Source organism: Poeciliopsis prolifica, unplaced genomic scaffold (genome assembly GCF_027474105.1).
Source record: "Poeciliopsis prolifica strain line A6 unplaced genomic scaffold, Auburn_PproV2 SCAFFOLD001, whole genome shotgun sequence".
NCBI classification, from domain to species: domain Eukaryota; kingdom Metazoa; phylum Chordata; class Actinopteri; order Cyprinodontiformes; family Poeciliidae; genus Poeciliopsis; species Poeciliopsis prolifica.
In genome coordinates, this window is record NW_026562376.1 from 5,405,527 (window position 1) to 5,423,282 (window position 17,756).

General features: G+C 37.9%; 1 protein-coding gene across 2 annotated transcripts; it reads right to left on the minus strand.

Annotated features, from left to right (window-relative positions):
* Positions 1 to 10,327: 10,327 nt before the first annotated feature.
* lmo2 (LIM domain only 2 (rhombotin-like 1)) lies at positions 10,328 to 14,165 on the minus strand. Of its 2 annotated transcripts, XM_055040510.1 has the most exons (4): positions 13,877 to 14,165; positions 13,639 to 13,777; positions 12,040 to 12,255; positions 10,328 to 11,199 (listed from the first exon to the last, which is right to left on the minus strand). In XM_055040510.1, the coding sequence occupies exons 2-4, from the start codon at positions 13,677 to 13,679 to the stop codon at positions 10,974 to 10,976; spliced, it is 483 nt and encodes a 160-aa protein (XP_054896485.1). In that variant the 5' UTR covers positions 13,680 to 13,777; positions 13,877 to 14,165; the 3' UTR covers positions 10,328 to 10,973. The 2 variants fall into 2 exon arrangements, with proteins under 2 accessions (XP_054896485.1, XP_054896479.1); XM_055040504.1 differs by having other exon boundaries at positions 13,639 to 14,165.
* Between the last annotated feature and the right edge of the window lie 3,591 nt (positions 14,166 to 17,756).

A 17,756-nucleotide genomic window follows, 5' to 3' on the forward strand; every position in this document is an offset into this window, starting at 1 on the left:
TTTTCTTGTGTTTCGCTATGTTTTTGAGAAAACCCTCGGCTCGTTAAAATGATGGCAGTTCCCCGAATGCATCACTCATCAGCATTATCTCGCCTGAATAGGAAGGAGAAATGATGGCATTTGATCGGGTTTTATGACGGTGCTTTCCCAAGCTGCGGCTGACAACTCCGGCCTCTGTCACAGCGCAAACGCTTCAGACATCTTGTTTTGAAACTTCCCACGAGGAACAACACAGCGCCCGTTATCCGGCATCCAGCGGGCCGGTTCAGACAATGTGCGTTCCTCCTCCATGTGACTTTAATTGAGTGATTAGTTGTAATTCAATAAGCAATCGAAGGGCAGTGCGCGTGAGTATGAGGCGTAAAGCAAAAGAGCACTATTGAGTGGACCTTTTGTCTCTGACCCGCCATCATTACTGCTGCCTTTCAGCCTTAATCACACGGCCTGATCGGCCTCCAGCCAGCCCCTCTATCTGGACCCCTCTGCTCTAATTTTCTTGGCCACCAATTTCCAGAACCACGCACTTTACAGGTTTACGGCCTGGGCTTGCCATGTCTTGTGTTTGCCATGTGAGTCGCTATCTTTAGACGGGAATCAACTACACAAAACATTCCGATGTTTATCGTCTGAGAGCCGAACGACTTCAAACCCGTTAAAACTCACCGACAGGAAGGAGCATCTGCAATCAGCTCACATCAAGTCAAGACAGAAATATTTCTTATTGTGCTGTGAAGTTCTGGTTCTGATGGAGCTTTATGTCCACTTAAAACTAAGATCACTGTAATATGAATAAAGTTTTTCCCGCCATTGAATGGTAATAAAACTCTTTAAACGTGTTTAAAAACTAGAATTGAGTGCAGAAGTTTGACTATATTTTAGATGCATTTAGTTGAGTCTACTATCTTTTCCTCTTTAAGTCAAATAAATTTATCCAGTTTTAGATGTTGAACCTAAATGTGAGTTTGTGAAAGATAAACTTACAGCAGTAAGTTGTGTTAACTTTTTATTAATTTTGTCAAACCTCCAAGAGTTTAATAAACTAGAGTTTTTAGGTTAGCACTTAAAAAACTGAAAGAAGAGAAAGACAGGAGTGGGAACTATTTCCCAGAATGCTTAGCGGCATGTTTTTGTCTCCTGAGATGGAAGTGCGTCACATTGATCTGACGTTTGTGTTTTATTAAGGCAAATGTTCATTTTAATGCAATTCTCAGTTAGCAAAGCTTGAGGATAATGTCCTGTTCACACTAAATGTTTCTAAGCTGAAACAAGAATTTAAATGATTATAAAGTCAAATAAATACTTATCTGAACTTGATATTGTGAGTTAAATAATTTTGCAATGTGGCTCTTTAACTATTTTTTTCTTGCATATTATGAAATAATTATTTGGTTTAAATTGCAACATTAAGTTAAAACTCACAATTGAAGATTAATTTGAAACAGACATTTACTGGCACAGTTCCCCAAGTGCAGCCTGCACATTTTGCAGGGTCACTTCCAGGGTTTTCTCAATCTACACAAGTTTCATCAGTGTTTCTGCAGTTGCAATCGAGTGTTGAGAGGCAGCTGTGAGTGAGGAGGAAATGGGTTCTGGCATGTTGACTCAGGAGTAAATCCCACTGGGCTTCTCATAAAGGCAGCTATTACAGTTTAATAACCCTGTGATCCCAAACACATTCTGAGGCTGCGAAGGACGAGTGATGAGCAGGCAGCATGCAGACTGTCAGCTTCAGCTCATCCAGGAGCCGTGATCAGCGTCCGTGATGGATGAGGGCAACGCTGAAACAAAGGCAGAACCACAAAAATAAAAAACAGCAACTGTTTTAATGTTTATGTCTTCAAAGTCAAGAAAAGCAGCAACCTGAGTGACGAGTCCAAGTTATTTTGGTCGTAACTCAAACTTCTTCACTTTAAATTACCCAGGCGATTCGCATCAGCTTCACAACAAATAAAGTTCCTGGTATTTGTTTTTTCCTCTGTTGCACAACATTTTAAACAAAGGCTCCATTGTGTTGTCTGCAAAAGCAAGAAAAGAAGAACACAAGTGAATTGTTTCAAGGAGATTTGCATAATCATTAGTGACTAAGGCTCTATTTTAAGCAGAGTATTTTCCAGACATGGTTGTTGGTGCAACCAAGAAGAAGAGAAAAAGAGTCAAATGGACTATTGTGATGGAGACCAGGGGTTCCATCACTAATGAATGATTATTGATAATATTTTGTTTAGTTTATTTACAGATCAAATGCTTTTTATTTCAGTTCATTTGTCAGTTACACTGACAAAGGGACTCACCGTGGGTGAAATGTCATTTTGTTTCTGATTTCTATTGGTGTCGGTGTAGCACAAACAGAGAAGGATATAAACCAAACCTGTCATTTTATTTGATAACTTTTAATGGGGAAAGATTTGGCGGCTATTGTTAGCAGCCGTCAGTCAGCTAACACTGATTCCGGATTTGCAGCGAACACCTTTTACAAGGTAAGAAGATTAAGGTTCATATACTTTATAAGTAAGTATTATTAGAAATATATTATCGAGAAGGTACGGTCTAACCATTAGTAACCACGGAGACAGTGCCGAACCGTCATGCAGCCTAGCATGTGTGGAAAAAACTGGTTAGCATCTCGTCTTTTGTACGTTTTTAATGCTGCTCCGGTTTAAGGGGAAACGCTGTTTATGACATAGTGACGTAAATCATCTGGTGTGAATTCAGGTGAAGTCAGTTATTTGAGCAACACGTCAGGAGGCGGGAGATATGGGTCAGTTTCTAAGCTAGCTGTTTCCAACTTGCCGCCATTTTTGAGCTCCAACCAGGTGTGTTACGTTCAGACAAATTAGCTCGATGCTAACAAGTAGAAGCCATAAATAAATAAACTGTTAAAAACAACTTTGGAAAACATCCCCAATGTATTTTTCTAATTCATATCAAAGGTCATCCTAAAGCAATTTACAACACAAATTGGTCCAATTTGTTATCCTGACAGACCTACAGTTCAATGCACCACATTCCTGACAAAAATAATTAAAGCATGACCAAATTAAGTTTTGTTTTGTAACAGAGTTACTAATCATTGTACCTAAAAATCATCTTGGACAAAGTTAGCATCATGGCCAAATCTTAATTGGCTGCACAATAAAAACCTGAAAAACATAAGTAATTGCACACAGATACATCTTAAATTGCTGTCAATTCCTGTTTATTTGAGTAAACCACAAACTACAGATTCACACTCAGCCAATTTTTTTTCCATTAAGACCCAGAGTTTACACACCAATACACACCAACCGCGCTCTGCCATTCTACCAGTGCGTTTCACTGTGCTGGATCCTTGTGGTGATTGGAAGCAGGCACTGCGTGGGAAGTCAAATTAGAAATGGAAATTGCACTGAGGCAGTCATGGTGTAGCCAAGGTTTACCACATGGTCACTCACCTGCACGTCTGCACTGATGTTTTCAAAGCAGTAGCTGCCTTTTTCCACCACCTTAATTGGAGTTTCTATTGCTCATTGCTTGAAAATATGAAAACACTGCCACGGTCTGCTTCCTGGTAATGGTCTGGCTTTTGTTTAGCTATTTCTCAGATGTGTCTGATGAGAAGGGGGTATGTGTCGGATTTAGATTCTTACCAGAAGGTCTTTTTTTGTCGCACTAATCTAAAAAATGCCGATCTGAACTTGACGTATGCTGCAAGAGGAGACCAAATGTGACATGAGTAAAGCGTTTATAACGCACATGCGATGTGTGCTGCTGCTATGTTTAATCAGAAAGTAGAAGCGGTTGACTGATTGAGAAGAGATCACAGACATATCAGTCACTAAATGTTAATAATAGTGAGATTACTGATGTAAAACTCAATAACTCTAAAGATTTCTCAGTTATGAAAATCATTTTTCTGCTTTTTTTCGACAGCTTTACGTTTTGTAACTATCAGTTCTCTGGACTTGCATCCCAGAAAAAAAGGTTAACCTTTGACCCGTAACACCATACCCTCTAAATCATGGCTGCACTGAACCCTCGAAGGTTTTCGGTGTGTCATTCGTTCATTTCCTTGACCATCCATCCATGTAAACACAAGTCTGTGGTTTGGGAGTTATAAAGGGAATAATTCCTGTGATTGCAGTTTCTAATCTGAAGTATGTGGTTTCATTGTGAAGCTGCATTTATTATTCTGCAGCGCTGTTCCCATCACAGAGCCGCTTGTGCACTGTGTGGTTGGTTCAGCATAACCCAGGGACACTGTTATACATATGGGGATCATTTTAGAAGGAAAAAAGAGCTATAACCAAAGAAACCATAAAAACACACAATTGATTCCCTGGAAACATTTACTGTCACAGCATCTAAGACCTCAAAAATGTCCAGAACTTACATAATATAAACCTTAGTTTGACTCTGGAGGATATCTTAATTAGTCAATAAAAAAATGCTACCTTGAACCTTGAGGTTTAAAAAAAGGAAATATAAAAAGTTGGACATAATTTTTGAATTGCATGCCATAAACGAGGATGAAGACACAATATATTGTGATAAAATAAGTAAAAAGTTGGATGGTAAGAAGTCTTAAGAGGCATCTAAACAATTAAGTGGTTGCAAAATTATAGAGTGTGATACAAAAGCTTGTATAAAACTTCTGTAGCGAGGACTAAGTGGGTCATTACTGCAGCTGCAACACAATCATGACTCGATGTACTGGCCCGGCATGGTTGTTGAGAACTTTAGCCAGTGACCTCATGACAATGACCTCATGACATTGTTGTCGATAACCTAGTTTGGCATCTACTTTCCCAGCAAGCAGGGCAAAAAAGTATTGAGCAAGTTCTAAAGTTTGGTAAATTGCTTCGTGCCGATGAAAGCTTTTTAGATTTTCTGCAATCCAGATATATTTAAATCGGTTGCATGAGATTTTAAATCATTGTGAAGAAACGAAAGATGACAGAAATTACATATTAAGACTATGCTTAAGTGGTTAAATTATACAGTTTGACCAAAGAGTCATGCTAATCTGTTTTCACTTGCTTGGTATTTGAATTTACCCAACAAATCTGGTCCAAACAGAAACTGTTTATTTTATTAGATGTGATGAGCAAACCGCATTTTTAAGTTTAATTTTTTTTAAAAAATGTGTATCTGCATATATATTACTTAACCAGTTTTGCTCACTCAAGCTAGCCACCATCTAGTTAGCTTAAGAAGACTCCAACAAAAATACAAGATAACATTATAAAGTTAAATGAGACATTATGGAAAGCTACATGTTTAAACAAAACTGTTAAAATATTTAATGAAAAGTAAAAAAACTCAAAGTGTTGGAAGGGAACATCTGGCTAGGGACGCACCTGCCGACAAGCTAATTTTAGCTTTAGGATTAATGTTTTTTAATGGTCAATATAACTTCTTGTTAGCGCCTAGTTTTATCGTAGCATCTCACAGTTGACACTTTTTGATCAACCAATTCAGTTTTACATCCAAGCACTAAACCATCTGTTTATGCTAAGTGAGATTATGCTAAGCTAACTAATAACTGTAGTGCTTAAAACTGAAGATAAAATTATTTTTAGACATTCACATCTCATCCACCAAAGGTAGCAGAAGAAAATAAAATGCTATTTGTATCCAGATGTCACATGTTGACTTTTTTTTAGTTTTTCTTGCCACTCAGCAGAAAAGTCTGGAAACTTTGTTTTTTTTTTTACTTCACAAAAATGAAATAAAGTGTTGTGACTCTTATTTGCACACATTTTGAGGACAATGACGGAGAGAAAATAATTTTCCACACACTCCGCAATAAAAAGGCAGAAATGTAATGTGGCAAGAAGATCAAGAGGAAGGAAAGTCAGCCCTGAACTTTCTAAGCAGAATTTGTTTTTTGTTTTTTGCCAAATCGGTTCTTAATGCAGAAAATCCATCTGCTCAGCTGTTGTCACAGGATGCCGACTTGTTCACCAATCAAGATGTGAACATCCTGCCCGTTCCAAACACCAAGACCCCCAAACTTTACTCCCCCATCCTGTCCTCCATCCAGACTCCAGGCGCTGTGGGCTATCAGGGAATCGGAGCAGGAATGTGACTCCTGACAGACACATCTCTCAGGGCCTCAGACTGAATATGTTCCCAATTAACTCCATCTGATAAAGTGTGGGTGCAAGTGAAACCCAAGGCGGTCATGATCAATAGCATTTGACTCATTTTTTTCTCAGATGGGCTTGACATTGACAGGCTGCTGGGTGATGAATCGTCGTGGTGTTGCAGATAATTGTCCGACCACTTCTTCCTTCGGAGGTGTCACTGAAGTCCGTCGTGTCTGAAAGGCTTTGAATTTAGCTCGTCGCTTTCTGTTCACGTCTAATTAATCTTGTGAACTGGCACATGAAAACCGGTTTCCTAGCAGTTCTCCTGTCGCTTATTTCCCCACAAAGACATTCATGGAGTTCCTCATGCATCAATTTTGGCAAGAACTGCCACCTACTGCTCACTCTGCACACTGCAGAGGGAGGATGCAGATGTGTATCGGTCGTGTCAGACAGGCAAGTTGTTTGATAAAAACAAGCTGCAAGCCGCTGCGGTTACATCCTCACAGAGTCTTCTTGGTTTCCATGCGCACACAGCTGGATGTTTTTAGGTTTACCCAAACGGGGTAGCTGTGACTCGGGCACTGGAGATGAAACAGGCCTCCTTTGGCGCACAAACACAGCACTACACTCCTGGCGTTGTGTACCGCTTGTGGGGATGACACAAGAGGCGCAGGGCTTTATTGAGTCCCGCTGAGGGTGGTGTTCAAATCAGCACAGGGATCTGGCAAAGCTCAGCCTGCAAGGCAGCAGAGAGGAGACCGGGCCGATGAAAGACAGGCCGCTCGACAACGCTGAGGGTCTGCCTAGTTCAGTGTGCTGTGTGTGTGACTGTTGTCAGACCTCTCAGATTTATTCTTACTAAACTCGATGAACTCCCAGCAGAACGGAGCATAAACAGCACAACATCTTTATGTGAGGCTGATATTCCATTATCAGGTCTGTAGTTTCTTTAAATCAAAAACTTAAGTAAAGTCAAGTCTAGTTTATTTGTGTAGGACGTTTCAACAACAGGGCAGTTCAAAGTACTTTTGTCAAATGTCATCAACAAAGTCATCATTGATCATCAACGTTGATCAATATTCCAGTTGCTACTTATCAAAGGCAACTCTAAGCAGGTGGATTTGATTTAAAGAAAATGTTTCAGCTGTTTTGCAGTTTTCTGGAAGTTTACTCCTGATTTGTGGTGCATAGAAGCTGAATGCTGCTTCTCCATGTTTGGTTCCGGTTCTGGATGCAGAGCAGAACCGGAAGACCTGAGAGGAAAGGTTGTTATGAGAACAGCAGCAGATTTTTAATGTGTTGTGGTGTCGAGCCGTTCAGCGATTTATAAACTAACAACTAACAAACTACCAACCAGTGGAAGGACTTTAGAACTGGGTGATGTTTTCTAACTTCCTGGTTTTTGTCAGACGTCCAGCAGCAGCATTCTGAATCTGATTGTTTTTTAGGCAGACCTGTGAAGACGCTGCTGCAGTAATCAATGTGACTGAAGAGAAACGCATGGATGAGTTTCTCTAGATCTTATTAGGACATTAATCCTTTAATCTAAAAGTGTTCTTCATGTGATAGAAGGCCGACTTTGTAACCGTCTTTACGTGGCTCTATAGGTTCAGGCCTGAGTCCATCGCCACGCCCAGATTTGGGCCTGATCGCTGGTTTATAGGTGTAATAACTGAAGTTCCATTCTGACTGTGGATTGTTACTCTCTCAACCCAAGTAATTTAATGAAAACGGCAGGACTATAACAGAACCTCTTGTCCCTGCAGTCTTTGCTGCTTTTCAAAATGGGAGAAGCAAGTGAAGATGTCATTCTATAAGGCAGATTTTTGTTGATGTACACAAGTAAAGAAATGTCTACAGGAAAACAGTTCCATCCTGAAGCTTAATTAAAAGGGCCAAAATATGTGCATTGGTGGAGCATTGGCACTGGCTGATGTAGAGTTGGTGCAAATAATAATATTAACCTAATATCTTCACTGCAAAAACACCAAATATTACCAAATATTTTGGTCTCTTTTCTAGTGAAAATGTTATTACGCTTTAAATAAGACAAAACTAACTTAAAAGCATTTCTTCAGCAAGACATGTGAGCTTGTTTTAAGTAAATAAGTATTTAATATTGATACAAAAGCATTATAACGAGACAATTTCCCCATGTTGTGTAATAATCTGCCAAAGGAACTTTTTCACCAATATTAAGGAATTATTTATTTAAAACAAGCTGATAAGTTAACTTTTGCATTAGTTTTGTCTTAATTAAAGTTTACTAAGATATTTGCACTAGAAACTAGATAATAAATAAGATTGTGTGTTTTTGCAGAGGCAGATATTTATTACATGAAACAACATAAATGTTGTTCTTACTATTTTGAACATTTCATTTGAGCTGAAATACTTTAAAGCAGTTTAAACAGTCTTGAAACAAATCTCTCCTTGCACAGTACATTTATATTTTCTGCCTGCTATCAGCTAACATCTAAATATTTCTTAAATGCTGGATTCCTAAAATGTATCTGCGCATTTCAACACGTTGCCAAATTCTATCGTAAAGTTTCAGCCAAATTCTATTTGTTTCTGCTGTTTGCCATAACTTTCCACGCATATTTTAAACATGTCGTTTAATGTTGAGCTGTTTGTTTTTGTTTTTATGAGACCACCACATATTAGTCTGCTCTACTCCAGCATTCCTCACCCATTGCTTAACACCAAGATGACAGTTGTTCAGACCTCCAAATGAGCGATGGCACATTATCCCTTTGTAAGGCTGCACAGTATATTCCCATCTCTAATGTGGGAAGACTCATTAGTTTCACCACAAGTATCTTTTTTTTTCTCAAAAAACATCATCTCAGCCTGGGTGGGTTTTGTCTACTGCTGCTTCACTCCTCCTTGGTGTGTGAATAAACTCATGACTGAAGCAGCTAATGATTCAGTGCTTCTGTGCCTCTCCTTCTTTGTGTGTTTTCCTTCTTGGTCACAAATTATGTATATTTTAGAAATACTTTTTAATGTTTATTGTGACCGATCTGTCTTATAGAGGCTTTCATTGGGGAATGTGCAATTTGGAGGTGTGTGTGTCACTTTTTTGCACAGATAAGTGGAGGAAGGAGATTATTTAATGGGTCTGACTGATGATGATCCTGAAGAAAAACAAATAAAAATGATGTCTTATTTCTTTGTATGTGATTCTTTGATTGTTGTATTTGATGTATAAACTGTAAAGTGCTTTTTATTAAGAAGAGAAATCTACAGAAATCATCCCACAGCAGCTTCCCTGCTTCTTTTAAATCACTTAGTGACCTCTTGTGGTGAGAACTGGTTTGATCTTTTTTCAGTTTTGAAGCTGGAGTCTCTGTCCTTCTAGTGAGGGAGGTGAACAAGTAGATGATTTGATTTTACTTCTAAAACAGAGAATAAAAACTAGGAGTAGACCTTTTAATCGTTAAAATAGTCTAACTAAAACTCCGTGAGCCAAAATCTAAGCTGAGACAACTGAAAGTTTGGATTTACAGTCACTTTTCATGTATCAACCCAGTATAGATTGATAGTTAAAGTCTTATTTCTATGTCTGACGTGGTTCAATCATTGTATACAATAAATATTAAGAAAAAGATTAAGAAAAAGAAATATTGGATTTATTTTTTCTTTTAAAATTTCTCATATGAAATTTTGTCTTGCTTACTGTGAACTCAATTAACCACTTTAATAATCTCACAAATTTACTGTAAAACGGTGCAAAAATATTCATAAAATGTTTTTTAAAAATACTCAATTTAACTTTAATTTTAGCTACTTAACCTTTTTCTCTTCCTTTTTAATTAGATTCTACGATCATTTTAAACTTATTCTTTTTTTTTCGGCTAAGCAATAATTCTGTTTTCAGTAAATTATCAGTTTGTTGAAGAGATAAGTTCTTTAGGTTTAGGCTGTTTTGTTACCAAATCCTGTTTGTGTTGTTATTAGCATTTTCATGTAAAACTCAGATGTTCCTGCATGTAATACCAGGTTATGTTAAACGTCTTTTATAAAATAACACTTATCTAGACCTCCAGTAAATGTTTTTGTTTTCTTACAAATGTAGCAGTAGGATTATTATATTCTGCTTTTGACTCTAAATAAGCAGTAATAATAATTCTTAGGAAAAAAAATTATTTTTTCAGATAGGTGAAGATATAGTTTTGTTTATAACTTTGATTGCATTGTAGGGACCTCCATATTTTTCAGTTTCTTTAAAACACTCCAGACACAAATTTAAATTAAAGATTTTTTTTAAATTCAAATTGTCATTTATTAAACATACTGATCAGTTAATATCGAAAGTTCGGAATTTTAACGAAATTACAAAAGTTTCTTAAAAGACTTTATATGAACAAGCTGTAAAATAAATGTTGCCACAAGAGGGCGCCACAGTTCATCCTTTGAACATAAACATCCTTGATTGTTTTCCAGTAAAAAATTAAAACTTCACAGTGTCAACTTACATAACATTTTAACTATGATAAGTTATTGCAGTATATGCATAAGGTTTTTTTCACAGACAAAAGAATTAAGATCATGTGATTAAGACTTAAAAATATAAAATCAGTAAAAGGAAGCATACCGATGTTCTTACTCAGCAAAATGTCTGACATTTTTTGTTCATTTATATCATTAGAAATTCCAGTGTATAACAAATTTAAACATGTTCAGTTTTTAAGTTTTTTTAAGTTGTTTGTTTTGCTTTCAGGAAGGAAGCTTTGGATTATAAACTGTTTGATCATAAGTGCAGGTTTGCATGCAGAAACACCGAGATGCAGCTTCTCTCCTCCTTTGATTCCAGGCTTATTGCGTGAATATGCGTTCCCTTCTTCAAGTTTGAACACGTTTGTTCATCAACAGCCAGAAAAGTCCTCAGAAATTGTCCTAGACCACGCTGTTGTTGTTGAGCTTGGTCCACTCAAAGATGTCCTGCTCACACACAATGTCCGAGTTGATGAGAAGGTAGCGGTCCCCGACGCAGAAGTGCTTCTGGCAGGCGGCGCACTTGAAGCACTCGAGGTGGTAAACCTTGTCCCTCACGCGCATCGTCATCTCAAACGCCCGGATCCTCTTTTCGCAGGAGGCGCAGAGACCGTCCTGACCGAAGAGCCTGGGAGGAAGAACCAGGATGTCAGTGAAGAAAAAAGACGACTTTCATTCAGTCGCTGTTCGGATCGGTCACATCTTTCAGTTCTTTCAGCGAGTGTTTGTGGCCATTCAAGAATTATACAAATCTGTTTATTAAATAAATTTTCTTGCAATGGAAAACATCTATTACAACACATATTCTTAATCTTTCTATAACCAAACTTTTTAATCAGTAGAATCATGTTTATCCAGAAACTGTTACTGAAAGTGCAGTAGTGGACTTCACTGCACCCAAATAAACTTTAATTTAATTCACTAAATGTGGCTAAACATATCAAGCATTTCGAAAGTAAATGATCCAAATCCTGTTCTTATAACTGAGAATAAATGTGTTCAGTCGTTTCTAAAATAATTTGATTAATTGGTTCCTTTCATTTAGTACAAGAAAGTGAAAAGTCCTTGCTATGTCTTGTAATTATGATTCGTTGATTGTGGCCCACGTGACAAAAAGTTTGATTCGATTTGATTCAGAAATGATTTTTGATTTGGAAACCAATTTTTCTATTCAAACAGTCCAGATATTCTGTTTAGATTATAATTGACAAGAGGAAAACAATTTATTTAAAACAAATCTGTATTCAATCACTTTAGTTTGCGCAAGTCTTGTAACTAAGATTATTAGGTTAGCTTAGCTGCTAAACTTAAACAAAATCAAAGATTTATTCAAAATAAATAGATCACTGTGGCAGTGTGGATGTAAAATGTGATTTTTGAATCAATTCAGGACACAATTCTCAGGACAAAGAATTATGATTCTGTCTATCAACGTCTCAACACGTTTCCATAAAAACGCCGTCATCACCTGAGATAATCCCGCCGACATAATTTTCTTCCCAGCTTGTAGTAGAGCCTGCGGCCGACCTCTCCCAGCCGACAGCCGCACAGGTCGCAGCTCAGGCAGTCTTCGTGCCAGTACTGCTCGATGGCCTTCAGGAAGAAGCGGTCGCCGATGCTCTGCTGGCAGCCGCCACAGGTCAGCAGCGACGGCGGCATCTGGAGGACCTCGTCCACCGGCTCCCTGCGCCCGAAATTAACAACCAGTCAGAAAAAGATTGGGCTTTTTTTCTTCTTCACACAGAGGTGAGCAGATCGATTCAAAATATCGATACCAAGTCATTATCGGAGCAATACTAGCTTGCTAAGATTGATTGTTTAATTTCAGGTTTTATTTTTGTGCTGTAGTTTCTCAACTCGACTTCAAAAAAATTTTGTTTAGATTTTCTCTAAAGTGCTAATTTTTCTTTCTTTTTTTTAACATAAATTAGTTTTGTTCTTTTTATCATGTTATTAAAATATCTTATTATAAGAGAAAGATGGGCTTTTTTTCTTTCTTTTTCCTAAAATAATCACTTTTGGCAATAAATGACTCGTGCCATTATCTGAGGAAGATGATAATATGCAAATTAGCCAGCTGCAAAGCGCCACCCACACCACTAGAGGGCCCTCAAGAGCACCAAGCCAGCATGATGAAAATACATATTTATTCAAAGTAACATTTAATAATACTAACTAAATGCTATTACATATGGAAACTTGATTTCTAAATCATTTTTATTAACGCCACTCCTGGGGAAATGTAAAATATTGAATTTGTTTACCTGTTTACTGTAAATTCAATGCCTTTTACCTTCAAATAGCTAAAATAATGTGGCACAACTCTGTATTTCAAAATCCAAATTATTTACTTAGTTTGCTACTCCTGTAAGGTTGGCATCAGTAGCTATAATAAAATCAGTTTGATGTATAATTACAAATTTTGCTAATGATAGTTGGCATGTTACACACAACGCAGATAAAATGAGGAAGCCTCTGGTGGGGGATAAATTAAAATCTTTCAAAAAGGCTTTCACCGGCCCTGACTCTAAATGTTTTGAGAGGAATACAAGATTATAAGATTTGCTGATCTAAATATGCTTATTACACTAGTTTATCCCATTTTGAACAAAATAAGAGTCCTCTGTATTCTTCAACTTTTTCTGTAATTGAAGCTGCTGCCACAAGTCATATGGAACAACTTTAACTAAAAAATATTGTGTTAAATGCCAGGAACAAAAATCTGATTAAGACCAGACCTGTTTATTGAGTTGCTTTTGAAGCATAAATGAAACAATAATGAACATTATGATGTGTAACCAAATGTAATGCTTCAGTTGTTGATTTCTGTGTTTTTGTTATGTAACTTTGAACTGAAATGTTGCTACACAGATAAACTTGATGGATTGAAAACTGTAGTCTTTAATTAAAAATAATATTGATCCTTAAACTCCTGGACATCGACCTGATCATTACCGTGTAATAGAGAGCTGCTGTTTAGTTGTGTGGGTAGTTTTGATGTTATTTTTGAATATCTGCACAATGAGTCGCAGATGATGTGGTTTTAAATGGTAAAGCATGCACTCACTCATTGGCCTCCAGTGTTTTCCTCTCTATAGTGGATGCCATTCTTGCAGAAGCTTCAGGTCTGAGTCCACAGCCTGCAGGCGGGCGCGCTGCACCTGCTCCTGCTCTCTGCTGTGAAGCTTTGTTTTCCTCTCCTTCGTCTGAAATGAACAAAATTTCAAATCGGTCGCGGATGATATTTTCCTTCACGCGGCTAAGCGCTGATGGAGAACGCTGTCATCGTTTCCTGAGGCGATAACCTGCGGTGACACCTCCATGCCTTTCCCGTCCTGCGGCGGCTTCACTGGCGGCCAACACGCCGAGAATCTGATCCGATCAGCGGGCAACTCTTTGACCGCAGACCTGCTCTCCACATGTAGCCCCTGGCATGCCTCCTTGCACGGCGTGTTTAAATAACGTCGGAGCGGCTCCCCCGCCCCTCTCGCCTCTTCCTGTTCACCGCCGCTTTGACAATGGGGGGAAATGGGTCTTAAAGCGACAGCAGGGCGGCTGCGTCGTGACTGAAACTAATGAGCCCATTACAAAGTTCGCCTCCAGAAGAGCTGATGGCTCACAAGATAAAATCTGGGCTGGTATCATTACCACTGTGTTACCCCCTGATAATGACCAGACTCCAGACGAAACCAAAAGAGTAAAAAGAGGAGCTTATTACCACATTGTGACGTTTGCAAGGTTAATTGCTTTCAATAAATTTCCTGTCAGATTTATTTTTAAACTTTTAAGCCCATCCATCCATTTTCTTACACCCTTATTCCTAGTGGGGTCAGGAGGTGATGGTGCCTCTCCAGCTAAGTTCCGGGCGAGAGGTGGGGTCACCTGGAAAGGTCGCCAGTCTGTGCCATTGACAGATTATTTCACTTATAATATGGGAAAAATGTCTTGATATAAGTGAAATAATCTGCCAGTGGAGCAAGTGCTTCCGTCAATATTAACAAGCTCCTATGTTTTGTTTAGAAGTTATTTGTTGATTAGTTTTGTCTTATTTCAGGAGAACTTGAACAGAAACTAGACCAAAAATACTTGGCTGGATTTTGTGATGTGGCAGCGCTGTTTTTCATGTTCATAAGAGACCAAAGAAACGGTGGGATAACCAGGAGGGAAGAGAGTTTTAATGAGTCTTTTCTTTTCCTGGGGTTTCAACTTGTAATATAAAGCAGCATTATGTTGTAACATATTCTGAAAAATGATCTCGTAGAATTTTTCCCAAACAAATCTATATTTTTGGCCGTGTCCTTCCACACTTTGCTTTTCAAGCCGGAGCTCCAGTGGGCCTTTCTCTTATCTGCTGCCAGCGCTGCAGGGCTGCCTGCAGGAGGGACGGACGCAGACAGCAGTTGGGCTGGGAAGAGAGATAAAGCAACTCGGCTCCAGCGGCCAGAAACAGAGCAGGGAGAGATCGAAGGTGTAAACTCTAGATGGAGGCTGAAAGTTTCTCCAGGCTGCCCTGCTGCTGGACAGTGTAGGCTGACTGGGACACACACCAAAACCCAGAAGCAAGGTGAGCGTGGCGCGGCCGGGTGCCAGGTACAGGAAGCACAGCGGCTTGACGGGGATAAAACTCCAGACTACAAATCCCTCAAATGGAGAAATGGTTTTCGCATCCGTTGTGTTTGTATAACATGCCATCTCAGCGGAGCTTGTTGTACAAACTTTGCTCTTTTAAGGGTCTTAAATGTGACTAATAAATCACCCCAGCAAACTGAACAGCTGATTGAACTAAAAATGATGACATAAGCCAATAATTAAGTGAATGAAATATCATACATCACTTTACCAATTTTATAAATAACATTTTTGAAAATTGTGTCATGCCTTTCGAATCCGATACCCCTAAATAAAATCCAGTGACGACTTCTTTCCTTTTTTAATATGTCTTGTCAGACATTAAGGTATCTTCTGGGTTTACATTTCTTCTGCTTTCTGTCTTGCTCAGCTTGTCTTTTGATTTTATCTGTTGGATTTAACTCATTAGAGCATTTCATTGTCATCCAACTTCCTGTGTCCTTCACCTTTCCTGTGTAAAGTTTGATCTTGTTTTAGTTTTTTCGCTTTTGTGCAACACTGACACGTTTTTGTGTCTTCTGTGAGACCATACACTTAAATTATGTGGTTTTTCAACTGTTTTAGTGATTCACCATTGGAGAGCTGGAAGATAAATAATAAGAAAAAAAGCAGAGTGAAAGTGAGAGCAGGAAAGACACAAATCATCCAGTACTGACTGTGAAAAGGATGTGCAACTGGCATGCAGAGAGGATGCTTTCCTGGGGGGTGGCGGCTCTATTGCAATCACTTCCTACTCCCAACATGCACGATGGCACCTTGTCATCATTTCACAGTTGGACAGGCGAAGTCCAGATGTGCCTGCATGATAGAACGGCCTTAAAACTCCAACTGGATGGCATTGAGCGATAAAACCCTTATCTTCAGCAAAAAGCTTCCAAAAGGTCACCAGAAAGAAACGTCACTTTACTAAAGGCTCAACATTCACATTGTAATTTGTTTTAATAGGAGATATACTTTTTAAAGTGTTACTTTAAAAAGTATGATCGTGTTGGAAGTGACGTCATCATGTCCAGCTTCCTGTTAGCTAAACTTAGATAAAAACAGAAGAATTTCTGCTTTGTTTTAGGTTTCCACAATTTGAAATCTAAAATAAAAGTTATATTAACATTTTTGGAGAATTCACAGTATATTTCCATCTCCATAAAAGTTCTCATTCACAACAGGGTTGATAAGGAGGTTGTTTTTATTCCTTTCTTTGACAGCCTGAACTCTGTTACAGCATTAACAAAGCCAACCGCTTCCTGTCTGGATTGAAGAGTGATAATAACTGGCTGCTCTTTCAGCACTCTTCCTGAACTGACAAAGTTGTAGAAATGTTTTCTCGTTCATCAAAACGTGCAGACTGGAGAGCATTGTTTTTTGTCCTTACAAAGTTGGCTTTAAAGGTCAGGGGCCTGAGGAAGGAGCCACCCTGGGGTGTTTGACTGAGCTGATGGTCGACTGAAATGCTGCAGCCTGGCAGGAAATGAGTCACTCGCTGAAAGGGAGCTTCTCTTGGCCTTGGGTGCCTCCCCTAATCAGTATTATCCCTGAAAGAAAACACTTTCCATGGAACAATGCAATCAAATAGCTGTGCAGCCATGTCAACTGCTTCCTGCATTTGGCAAAACAACATTCTTTCAAAAATACCTTAGGTACGTTAATTTCTCATTAGAAATGGATATAATAAAAAATATAGTTTCATAAAAATGATGCAAGAGAACCATACGAAAAACAATTAACATTACTGTTAAATCTTTTAACATTGATCATTATTTTTCTTATCTAGTTTGTAAACTCAGTCCAATAAAATTTTAAATAAAACTAAAACATGCAAAAAAAAATTTGGTGGATATATCTACAAGTCAAGTTTCAATTTGAACCTCCCCTTCATGTCTCTTTTCTTATTGATGTGCTTCACTGCCACCTACTGTTATATTGAGGCTTTATGTGAAAGCAGATGTCAGAAGTTTAAAATGAAATAAAATATAAAAATAATTTGTAAATATTTACATGAGAAATTATTATCGAATCTACTTACAGAAATGAAAAGTTTTACCCAATAAGCAAATAAACAAAGCAAATGTTATTAATATTCACGTGAACTTTGACTACAGTTTTCAAAACTATGGACTATTTTTTTTAAATATACACAAGTTAAATAGTGCACTTACTACTGTCATCAGTATTTTATAGTTGCATACCAAAATAACAATGTAATTTAACATAATTATATAACATACTATAAACCCAATCAAATAAACACCTGTAAAATATAACACATTAAAAATCTAAAAGTTATGAGTAAGAAATATTTAATAGGCATATAAAATTATATAAAAAGCCTACTCCTAAACAGCCTAATCAAAGCTAATGATTGTGCAGATTTTTGACGAGTATGTTGAAAGTTGTGCCTGATCGCAAATAAAATGTACCTGTCCTGTAGATGGTAAGTGGTTACTTTCTTTTAAAGAATAAATATATTATTTTCCATAATGAGTATGTGAACTATTGTGATTCATTAATATTTTTTTCGTACCTCGTTTTAATTTTTGAGTATTTATTCAGGCATATCTT